The sequence below is a fragment of the Hyalella azteca genome, unplaced genomic scaffold (assembly GCF_000764305.2).
Source record: "Hyalella azteca isolate HAZT.00-mixed unplaced genomic scaffold, Hazt_2.0.2 contig8309, whole genome shotgun sequence".
In the NCBI taxonomy this organism is placed as follows: domain Eukaryota; kingdom Metazoa; phylum Arthropoda; class Malacostraca; order Amphipoda; family Hyalellidae; genus Hyalella; species Hyalella azteca.
Window position 1 is genome coordinate 39,557 of NW_025938406.1, and position 12,198 is coordinate 51,754.

Here is a 12,198-nt window from a genome sequence, read left to right on the forward strand (position 1 = left end):
GGAATCTTCCGTGACATGGACTTTGATTAGAGGTTTGAAGTGCAGGATTCCATGATTCACAATAAGATTATTCACGAATATACAATGGGGCTTTAACTTCAACCTAGATTCGATTAAGCGAGAAACGAAATAGAGACTTTTCATGTGTAATTTAGCTTATATCTTTCATTCTTCAACCTTGAGAGTTTCTTTGAATGTCAAATGTACCACAAGAAGTAAAAATAATACACTAATGTTGGTAATAATAAAAACGTGAGTTATTACGATATAAGTAGCAACACATTGACCTTGGAAACACTATAACATAATGTCCGCGCTCATAGCTACACAATGAGCGTGATCGCATGAATATTTTAGTAGCTGCTGAACGATGATGGGCGAGCTTTGCCGATGATCATATAAAACAAAATCACATGCATTACGCCACTCTAAGGCGAATATTTTTTGATTGATTTTTAGTAGGCATTGCTAAAAGCAGTTTATAAAATCTATTAAATTCAAGGACAGTTAACAGTGCAGATGACCAGGACATTTATAGGATTCAAATCCACTGTTACTTATTCTGTTGCTATAACAACCGCTGTAGGTATTTTACGACTAGCTTTATTGATGCTTCCATGATTTATATAGAGTGATATAGATAGATGTGGATATTTTTGTGATATCATAAAATGAGCGTCTTATATTTTTCCACAGATAACTCATGAATGCTTGATATTCCCTAAAACCTCAGCAGAATACCTGCCTTCACATCCGTTAAGAATAAAATGATTCAGAATCATTTATCGTTTATCATGCTGCAGTGGATTCAATTAACGAACTAAATCAAGGCTTAGCACGAAAGTTTTACTCTGCATAATTGCATCCGTGATAAAACGAACGCAATTATTCAAATTGTTAAGCGCAATCTCCATGAAAATTCTCTATGCCTAGATTCTATATTTTCCTCAAGGGATTTGTTTCAATTTTCATCCTCTTTTCAAATGAGACTATAGAACTTCTTTCACGGAGCAATAATCTTACTTTCATTTTCTATCGGAATTAATCCCTCCATCTTGGAGATCAGCAGCAGAAGTTGCTGTAATGAACGACTTTGTGAGTCCACCGAGAAAATCCGGGCTGAGAATTTTACGAAGCATCGTTGAGGCCAGCCCAGACACTCGACACAGCAGAACGAGAGCTCGACATCCGGCGATGAGATGTGATCAAGTGCAAGTTTTGGAACTTGAACTTCATCTCATAATAACGTTTGCGTCTCATAGAATGAAAGTTCATTCATTTATGAAGCTGTTCTTTTAAGAATTTTCGATTCGGCTGCAAAGTGTTGAAATGAAGTGGGTTTACTCATATATGAAGGTAAACTTCTATAAAAAAGTCATGCAATATATGACTCGTTATCGAGTAAGTATCCCAGCAAAATCAAAATTGCTTATTTAAAACAAAATAATGCATTTTCATTGCCAAATTAGAATGAATTCCATGAAAAAATTCTGGGTAACTGAATCTGTTTATCCCACGAAACTTCGGGGATCACTATTAGTATAATGTAGCCACGTCACTTTGAAAATCAGTGCCAGTAAGTTCCCCTGACTTTGTGACCCAGTGCCAGTAAGTTCCACTGGCTTTGTGACCCAGTGCCAGTAAGTTCTACTGACTTTGTGACCCAGTGCCAGTAAGTTCCACTGACTTTGTGACCCAGAGCCAGTAACACCCACTGACTTTGTGACCGGTGCCAGTAAGTTCCACTGACTTTGTGACCCAGTGCCAGTAACACCCACTGACTTTGTGACCGGTGCCAGTAAGTTCCACTGACTTTGTGACCCAGTGAATTTTACGAAGCATCGTTGAGGCCAGCCCAGACACTCGACACAGCAGAACGAGAGCTCGACATCCGGCGATGAGATGTGATCAAGTGCAAGTTTTAGAACTTGAACTTCATCTCATAATAACGTTTGCGTCTCATAGAATGAAAGTTGAATCATATATTTCAAGCTGCTCTTTTAAGAATTTTTCGATCCGCGGTAAAGTGCTGAAATCTATTGTGTGTACTCATATTTGTATGTAAACTTCTATAAACAATAGAACAATACAAGACCGGGTAACGAGTAAGTAGCTTAGCACAATCAAACACGAAACACCCTTATTTAAAAAAATGCATTTCTTTGCCGAAATATGACGAATTCCATGAAAAATTTCTGGGCAACTGGATCAGTTAATCCCACGAAACTTCACTATTAGTATTTTGTGGCCACGACACTTTGAAAATCAGTGCCGGTAAGTTTCACCAACTTGTGACCCAGTGCCAGTAAGTTCCACCGACTTTGTGACTCATGCAATTCCAGTAAGTTCCACTGACTTTGTGACTTAGTACCAGTATGTTGAACCAACTTTGTGAATCAGTACCAGAACGTTCCATCAAACGCTGTTTATTGGTACCTTTAAATACGGTAAAACCAAAACCCGTACGGTACCATTAGGTTCGGTTACCATTAAGTACGGCGTGAATCTGTCCCGGTAAGTACCGTTTCACCAAGTACCAGTAAGTACCTCTCTTGTTCCAATGCGATTGTAACAAACGATGCCATCAAGCGCGGTCACATGAACGGTATTATTATGTCCCAGTGTGCCGACCTTGATAACTCAAGTTTTTTATTATCAAGTTCCGCTTTTGAGAGAAAATTGTTCCGCTTTTGAGAGAAAAAGATTCAAGCATTGAAATTCCTTGGACGCAGGAAAACTGAACTGATATTTTCAAGAAAAATTGTCTATCAAATAATTTTGTATCAATCGAACAATTAAAAACTTGTATTTTGATATATTTTTCGTTTTTGTTAGTCATGTTTGAAATTGAAAAACACATTGAGATTCATAGGTCATTATAAACGTAACGAAGTACTAAATCTTTGAAATTTCATGGATTTTGAAATTGAAAACTAATATTTTCAAGTGAATTATAAAATTATTGTAATCATTCGGAAAATGGAAAAATTGAATTGGGCATATTTTTAGTTTACGCTAATTATTTTGCATATTATAGAGTACTTTGAGTTTTTTGGTCTTTCCAGAAAACCATTTAATAACACTCGCTAATACGTAATATTTTTGGCTACAAATGCAAATCTAACCTTTTAAAATGAATGGAATGCAGTGCTGACTAAAATGTTCTTAAACGGATAACAATCTTTCTACCATTTTTAATCATGATAATCGTGTTCCTAACATTTCCCGTCCATTACATGGAAAAACGTAGAATGATGGATGATGGTTGCGGTGCTTATGACGAGGAATATTTCCATACGTTTTAAAAAATATTTACTAGGAATCTTTTATTAATAATTATGAAGACAAACTTTTTAGATAATCCGGTAAAAGATATTATCACGAAGTGAAACTAATGATTATTAATCGGCACGCAAAGAAAGTTGGAAGATTCCAAGTGTCATGTGCCACAAAAAATTTAGAAACATTTTCCCTTTCATCATTGATTTTTTAACTAAGTTCAATAGTTAGAAACGAAATAAAACAACCTCTTTCTTTCGCTATCGTCTATATAAGTATTTTGAATTTCAATTATTTAAGGTGTGGCTAATGTAGCACGTTTCTTGAGGACTAATCTTACATCCAATTCACTGAGCTAAGGATGAGGATCTCTAAATGTGTCAAGAAAAAGTAAAGACACTCTCATTAAAGTTCACTTTAGTAATAACTCAAAATAGACGAGGCAAATCTTACCTTCAATTTGCTCCTGGACTTTGTTGAATGTTTGTTGCATTTTCTGGAAATGAAGGCACCACATGCGGTGACTCCCGTGCTAATGTTGAGAGTAGTTCTGTGTCTGGGGCCGTTAGGGCGTGATGCGGGCCAAGTAACGGCCGTGGCCTCTCACACGGACTGCGGCTGCGGGCCTCTAATGTGATGAGTGCCCACGGAAGCGCTGCCTTCACGCAATTCCCATCTGGGTTTGTGATAACCTAAGTGTCGTGCGACGAGACTCTGAGTCACGGCACTACGTTATATGCACGCGATGTGCTTTGTGCTGGACTCTAATTAGTCATTACTGGAATTGAGAAATGTCTTAAAACCGTGAAAGATTTGGTTTATCCGACTCAAGTTTTATTTAAAATTAAAATGTGTGTAGGCAACTTTTTAGGTTTAATTAATTTTCAACATTTCATCGCAATGTTATGGGATGCGGCATCAATTGTCTACCATATTTCTTCGTCCTAATTTTATTTCCAAAATGTGCCAGTATATGTTTATTTACACCTGTGTTATAATATGAGTCAGTGCAATTTTGAATGTTTTGCTGCACGAGTAGTAGAATTTCACAAGAATTTCTGGATGACAGGTTCAGTGAGTAGATCCCAATAAAATATATAATTTAGTTCAACTGCATCCTCGTTAGTTGGTCGCAAAATATTACGTATAAGGGAAAATCGTCATGCCCAAAAAATTGAAGTGTAAATATTCCTTGTTGGGAAAAACAGCAAATAATGTACGCTATAAGTGCCTCTTTAATCTTTCATTTTTGTACAAAAAGCTATTACACATTTCGTTTAATATTTGATAAAAACTTCTGGCAAACAATTCTACAGATGCGGCAGAAGTCGCTTCCAAGCAAAACGCATTTAAACTTTTTATACGACTGCATTAAGTCTTATCTTTCTGCCTTACGGTGTGTATTCAATTCATGACGTCTAGATAAAGTTGTCGGCGGCGCAGGCAACTTTTCTATTTTTATTTCGTTTGAATGCATTTAAAATTTGCTCCTGAACGACTTCTATTAGTCTGCAAACCAGCCGCAAAAAAATTAATATCTCGAGGCTGGCGTCATAACAAGCTTCCATTTTTAGTTGAGTTACGGTATTGAATTACAGTATCATGTAATGTTCTGAACAAATGTGGCGTCACTTTGTCCCTGACGAGAGATGAGAAAGAAATATTTTATGTTATACGAGCTGACATGAGGAATATCTTACATGAAATTTAGCGTCAATCATTTCTTAATATCTGGCAATATTCATCTTTCCCTCACAGTTCAATAAATATATCAAAATGTTTATGGATGGAGGCTAGGGTGCATTAACTGTAATAGGTACATATATGATATTTGTGTGTCTGATCAATTAACAACAACGCAAGCTCATAAAAATGGCCCTGAAACGGCAGGGTCTAAGGAATATTCCAATTTACATAATGTATCTGCTTTTGATAGTCAGTAGAACCAGGCACTCGCGATAACCATCCTGAATGCTTGTCTTTGGCACTGAATCGCTGAATTTCTTAAAGCCTACTATCAGGTCTAAATTAAATTTAATAATTAAAATTGAACGCTTTAAGTCATCATTCCAAATTCGTTACGTTAACATTTGTTTGTATCTCTACGCTTCATTTCAGTGTCATATCTCTCAATTTGAACGGTAAGGATAGTTTCTGAAAAACAATAATGAGTTCATATTGCAAGTATTGGTTGAATAATGAACGTGTGTTATCGCTGATTGGCATGTAGACGCTTCTATGTGAGAATATGTATATGTGCTGATAGAGGACGACCAATTGAATATTGTAAACGAACAAGAAACAATCATAAATATGTATAATAATACCTCCGAATGTTCGAGGAAGAAAAACATTTTAAGGTCGACAATTATTTAATTACAACAAGTTTACAAAGAAGAAATAAAATCTCATACATCTTCAATTTTCATTCATCTATGTTATGTTTCTTAATATCATAATGAAAATTATGTTATTACATAATGTTTCATATTTTCTTCTGAATTGATACATACAAACTCTAGCGACAACTTTTGGGCTGAGGCAACATTTTTAGGATGAGATTATCATTAATAAGCTTTTATTATCTAGGGGGATAACAAGGATTTTAATTCAAGGGGATAACACTATTATACTAATTAACAATATAATCATCGGAAAGTATCAGTTATATCTTCTTTCACGCAAGGCGTCGAGGTTAATTGACCTAAATCAATAAAAAGACAATTCAGCAACACAATTAAATCGACAATTCAACAATTTTATGGTTCACAATCCCTCAAACTTAGCATGTAATGCGCTATTAACAATATCATAAAATTTAGTTAACCGGGGAGTAAATATATCGAAGTCTGGATCTATTAGAACAAGTGAACAATTTTCTATTGCTATGTATAGCTGCCAACATGATGATTTAAATTTTATTATTTGCAATAGCTTGCATCTAGCTTTGGGCAAAAAAGTGTTTCTTACTATATGTTTCAAATTGAACACTTTAATATAATAAAAAATGCGCTAAAAAGAAGAATCAGTCGTATATAGTTCACCCAAAATGAAGATTCTCTGTTCCATGTTTAGTTTACAATTATTTGATCATTTCTTAATGATCGTAGCAAATGTAATAAATATTACCGTCGAAAACATGTACATATGAAGAAATTTATCATGGTTTTTACATAACACTTAAATAGTAAGGAGACAAAATTCGGCATGACGCTTCGCATACGTTGCAATTTCTTCAAGGATGGAGGGAAAATTAGTTTTCTGTTGTTTGCAAATCAAATAGATGATAAGATAATTTAGTTAGAGTTTGATTGCAATTGCATAATAAGAATTCCTATCTTACCACTAGTAGCTTTGTAGTGAAATTTAAACGAAATCATTGTAGGTGCACAGCATTTAATTGTTGTCAGAGAATATTATGAACAAACAAAAAATTCCTACCTTCTTGTTCAGCTCGTTTTCCAGGAGCAGAGTAATGAAACTTTCGAAGTATAAACTCATAAAATTTACTTTACTTGATACGATGAATCACCATGCCGGACTCTGCGATCTTAAAATGTACGTAGAATGATATGAAACGCTTTAGTTCTAAACACCGCTACGTTAGCTGTTTGAGATATGGATGCATGTAGGTTCTAAAACTAACTCATCTCACACTTTACTCTCTATTTGTTTCCCTTTGAGAAGAGCTTCGGTGCTTCTGCAAGACTCGTTCACTATACTTGAGTCAGATTCACTCCTCTGCGTGTCGTTTCCGTAGTCTACATCCACCGAAGCTAATCCTCTTCCACGACACTGAACCGAGATTGGAATGTGGTGCTCGTGGGCGTAAGTCAAAGTGTCTTTGAAGACTTCCTCTGCCATCGGCTGCCCTGCATTGCTCGTTCGAATGCCAAGCAAATGTTGGAGACTTGAGTCACTCGGATGATAGCTGGTCGACTCAGGACTACTGCATTTCGGATTGCCCGGACTTCTGTGGGATTCCTGCCTGTGCGGATGACAAGTTAAAACCATGTCCGCTCTCTCGCAACCAACTCCTCCTGAACCTCCGTGCATCACTGGCGACATATTTTGAGGATGTGAGTGTGTGTGGCCATGAGCTTGGCTGTAGCTGACCGGAGGGCTATGACCGTGTAAAATTGGGTCGCCATTGTAAGGTCGGCTCAAGCGAGGCACTTGCATCTGTTGATTAATGCATCCATGCGCTTGCATGCAGTGCTGAGCTGGAGGCGCAAGATGTCGATACTGAGCTGTAGGAGGCATTGCATGCGGCATGTTTTGTTGAATGCTGTTGTGCAGGTTGTGTTGGATCATCATTGAACGCGATGGCTTCAAATTAACTCCATCGATTATCGCGTTCTCAACGTGCCCGCTAATAGATGGCATGTGCGTTCCTCTACGGCGACGCTGGAGTGACCCACAGTTTGCTGCTTGTTGAATGTGGTGACTAGCATCACAGGACGTCAGGACGATCTAAGGAAATTAATTTTATGATGTCAGATATCAGTGGTCGGCACAGTCCGCTAATTCGCTAACCGATAATTAGCGAAGCTAATTTTTTCCTTAGCCGGTGTGCCACACTGATGGCTGACTACGTCAACATATGTACGTCAACCAATCACATCTTGTGTAACAAAAGAAATGATGGGTTACACAAGACGGGATTGGTCGACGTACATATGTTGACGTAGTTAGCCATCAGTGTGGCATACCGGCTGAGGAAAAAGTTAGATTCGTTAATTAGCGGTTAGCGGACTGTGCCCACCAGATATAACTTTCGGTATTAAATTACTATTAATTAAATTTGAATGCCATTCAGTAATAAGTGAACTTCAATTAATTTAGAACAAGTTCGGTTAAAAGGGCTCTTATTAGAATTTTCTAAAAATTAAAATTGCTTATTTAAGAAAACTATTTTACTTGTTCTTTTCAATGGCATTTCTAAATAAGGGAAGAACTTTTCCAGAGTCAGTTACGTTGCCAAAAAATTCCCACAATAGCATAGTTGAATGGAGGCTGATCGAGAACAAATAATGGACTTTAGATAAGAACAAGTCACCTCTGCCTCATGCCTGCGTGGCAGGGTGGAGTTCACCGAGGCTGAGTAAACACAATATAATTTAAATATGAACAATAGTCACCTCCGCCTCATGTCTGCGTGGCAGAGTGGAGTACACCGAGGCTGAGTACACAAAATAAAATTTAAATATGAACAATAGTCACCTCCGCCTCATGTATGCGTGGTAGGGTGGAGTACACCGAGGCTGAGTACACGAAATATAATTTATATATGAACAATATAGTCACCTCTGCCTCATGAAATTTAAATATGAACAATAGTCACCTCTGCCTCATGTCTGCGTGGCAGGGTGGAGTACACCGAGGCTGAGTAGGCTGCAGGGGGCGGTATGGGGGCGCCGTGGAAGCTGCTGGCGTCAGGCACGCACGGCAAATTCGTCTCAGAGTTGGCATCTGTCGGCGACAACACAACAACGTCAGGAATGAAGGAGGCACTCCAAAGAGTTATTATTTGAAGATAGGACGGGCAGACCTTGCCTACGGTGTGGATATTAGGTCTCAAGTTTTGGAGTGTCTGATGTTACTAGGCGCATTGTTTCCGTGATTTGCAATCGAGCGATGAGGTAAGTTTTGAAGTTGACGGTAGGAATGTTAAAAAAACACAATCGTTTTAACCCTAAAATGACATTATTAAAAAGTAAATTGATTCGCGTAATGAAGAAGATTGTGTGTGAAATTGAATTTAAATTAAATTCTCTCGTGCAAAAATTCAATGTAATGATTAAAAAATGATAATTGCTAAATGAAGATTCTCGGGTCGAAGGCCGGTAGATTTTTTACCTATGACATTGTGCTTAACAAGCGTTAATCAGGAGAAAACATAGAAAAAAGTTCATGCTATTTTTAGCGCATTTTCTCATTTATGGAGAAATGCCCTATTGTGCTCGTCATGTCCGTCCGTCCGCCCGTCTGTCCGTGACTTCACGTTTTCGTCGACGAGAAAATGCGCTCTCTGTCACTCACTACAGTGAGTACTGAGTCCTTTTACTAGTTTCCAGTATGTGTCTTAGAGAGCAAACTTTTCCTCAACATAAGCATTACATCAAGCATATATACTTCACGCACCTTATTTCACAAAAGAAAAAGCCTAAACTAACTCCGTAAGCACGTGTTTTAGCATAAAAAATTAACAAATTGCAAATTATCACAAGTTAAAAATGAGTTTCAAATTTATTGTAAAGCACGTGTTCATTTAGCAGACCCCCATTTCTGTACTATTTCGATTTAAAAATTTTATTGGTAAAATATAAAACTACGATCGTAGAAATGCATTCTGTTTCCATAAACTTTCCAGACACAAATTACATGAAACCTAATAGAGATAACGAAAATCAATCGATCAGGTTCAACTATCACTCAAGTTATTGGTTTAAAGTCTTCAAGCGACTGTGCTACTGAATTATCTGCGATCTGCCTGTTTCAGAGTAGATTTCAACGCTTCATTGAGTACAAACAAGGCATATGGAGTGTAAACTTAACTTCAATAATGTAGTATTTCATAAACGCTTTTCACATAATTCAGGAAATTGAGAAAAACATTAGAGGATAATTTCGCCAATTCGAAAGGTAGCATGCAACAATGTTTCAATATATGAAAACCTCAGTAGCTAGTATACTTTGACATTTCGCCTGTATTTAAAATTTGCTAGCTATGTTTTGGCTTGATGTTTCGGCTAAATTAGATCACTGAAATTAATAGGAATACTTCACTAATTAGGACTCCCGTCTCGTCTTGGAATACATGAGCAAAATTCTCAGCGCCGAACGTTAATTAGCGATGAAGAACATGTCAGTGCGCTAAGAATGTTTATTCTTATTCCAAAACAAACGAGATCCTACAAGGAAAATTTATTCTTTAAATTGAATCTATAAAAAAAGCGACAAAGCCTCCTGCCACATGAGCTCTAACTTGGTTTATTTGCAAACTTTATTACCGAAAGAGAAGTTTCTGCGGCTCAATCATGGATCCTATAATATAAGACATTACTGAAACCTAAAAGCTTTCAGCAATTAATTTAATTTCCTTGTGAGAACTCAACACGTGTGGGTGTCCATGAAAATGTAGGCTAACGTTATAATTGCCATGATATTTCGACTGGTCAAATCGCCAATAATTGCCCAAATAAGTGATTCCACAACAGCTATATTTTTTCTCAGTATTTTCCATATGACAAGCTCCTTACAAAAAGGAAATAATTCTTCACATAAGTAATTAAATGAATACCAATGACTCCCATTAACATTGGCATAGTTTATTTAAAATAGAGCGAATTTTTCTTGATGATAGCGAATCAGTTATGAATTTGTTGCTACGATGTCAATTACAGAAATTATAAGTTGATTTTATCCGTACTCAACTTGGTGAACTGAGTTGCAAAACGTTGGATTTTAATACCGTCCAGAAGCAATTTTTTTGTCTTGAGGCTTCATCACCGAGCTAAGTAACATTGACACGTGATAATTGCTGACATTCACTTTACATATGGTATATATAATAGCAGGGTAGCCCGACAACGTTGTCGGGCTATTGTTGTTTCTTATTGTTGTTTCTCCTGAATTTCAGATTCACGGTTTTCCGAAACTCATCATCCAGAATCTAGTTGCTAGTTCTGAAATTAAAGTATCGAAATGGTATATAGACCCGTTCAAACCTATATTCAATACGAAACTTATAAACAATTCCCGTTCAGAGATTTGACGGAAATCTGCGAAAATAAATAAAATAATAATATTTAACGATGTCAGGCTTCGTTCACACAAAGAAATTAACAAACAAGCAGGTAATCTTAGACAAATATAAATTAGGCTATTCATTCAAAATGTTTAACGTTATCTTCAAAGTGGTGTATTTAAAAGTCTCACCGCTGCTTGGGATGATGTCGGGGTTGTCATCTTTGCAGTCTGAGAGCGAAGTTTGGAAGGAACTCTTGTGAAGTTGTTTTGACTGCCGCTTTTCCTTCTTCCACCGCAGCAGTAAAACTGCCACGACAGTGAAAAGGACCAGGCTGCCAAGAACGCCTACTCCTATTCCGAGCAGCTGAGCGTAAGGTATTTCGTTCGGGACATTTTTCATGGGATGATGACGAACTTGAGCGATTCTCTTGTCTGTGAAATCTCTGTCCGTGTATCCCTCAATGACTCGCTTTTTTGACGCCCCTTTCGCGTTGATTGCGTAAACATTTACACTAAATGAAGTTCCGGCCTCCAAACCTACCAACTGAAAGTAGGGGGTTGCTGCATCGGTGATGTTAAGCAAAAGCTGTTTAGTATCTGCATCGTAAACTTCTGCGATGAACATTTGTGAGAGTCCTCCGCTGTATCCGGGCTGGCAGCGAATAATGAGCGAGTCTGCGCTGTCGTTCAGCAAACTGCATTGCTTGGGGGGATCGGGACGCTCTGCAGGGATTACTCGGAATCTGCAAGGCTCTTTTTGACGGCCCAGTGGATTTGATCCCCAGCACTGGAGGGTTCCATAGTCCAGCTCTGTTCTTGCCACGTACGACAGCGAAGATTTGAGACCTTGGGAAACGATGTGGCTTTCAGCGATGTCCACGACGTCGCCGCTGCTGTTGAAACGCCAATGGAACGTCACGACGGCAGGCACGGCGCTGATCTCGCACGTCACCGTCACTTCTTCGTGACGTGCGGCGCTGTACGTCACGGTCTGGCCAGGCACGCATACCGGTGCGTCTGTCACAGAGAAGGCAACGTTATAACTTCAGACTTGGTTTACTGAGTTTAAGTAGGTTCCGTTTCAAATTTGTATCATTTTATCCATCAATTGAGGATCTATGATCATGACGGAATAATGCATGGAGATTCATCAATATAATTAAATGA

General features: G+C 37.8%; 1 protein-coding gene across 1 annotated transcript in view; it reads right to left on the reverse strand.

Moving 5' to 3' along the window:
* Window positions 1-6,295: 6,295 nt before the first annotated feature.
* LOC108666189 overlaps window positions 6,296-12,198 on the reverse strand; it is a 48,523-nt gene continuing 42,620 nt past the window's right edge. Inside the window, exons 9-11 of the mRNA XM_047881548.1 lie at window positions 11,221-12,048; window positions 8,624-8,751; window positions 6,296-7,752 (exon numbers count right to left, since the gene is read on the reverse strand). Of these exons, the coding sequence (XP_047737504.1) occupies window positions 6,931-7,752; window positions 8,624-8,751; window positions 11,221-12,048 (1,778 nt within the window). The 3' untranslated portion in view covers window positions 6,296-6,930. The remainder of the gene's footprint in view (window positions 7,753-8,623; window positions 8,752-11,220; window positions 12,049-12,198) is intronic.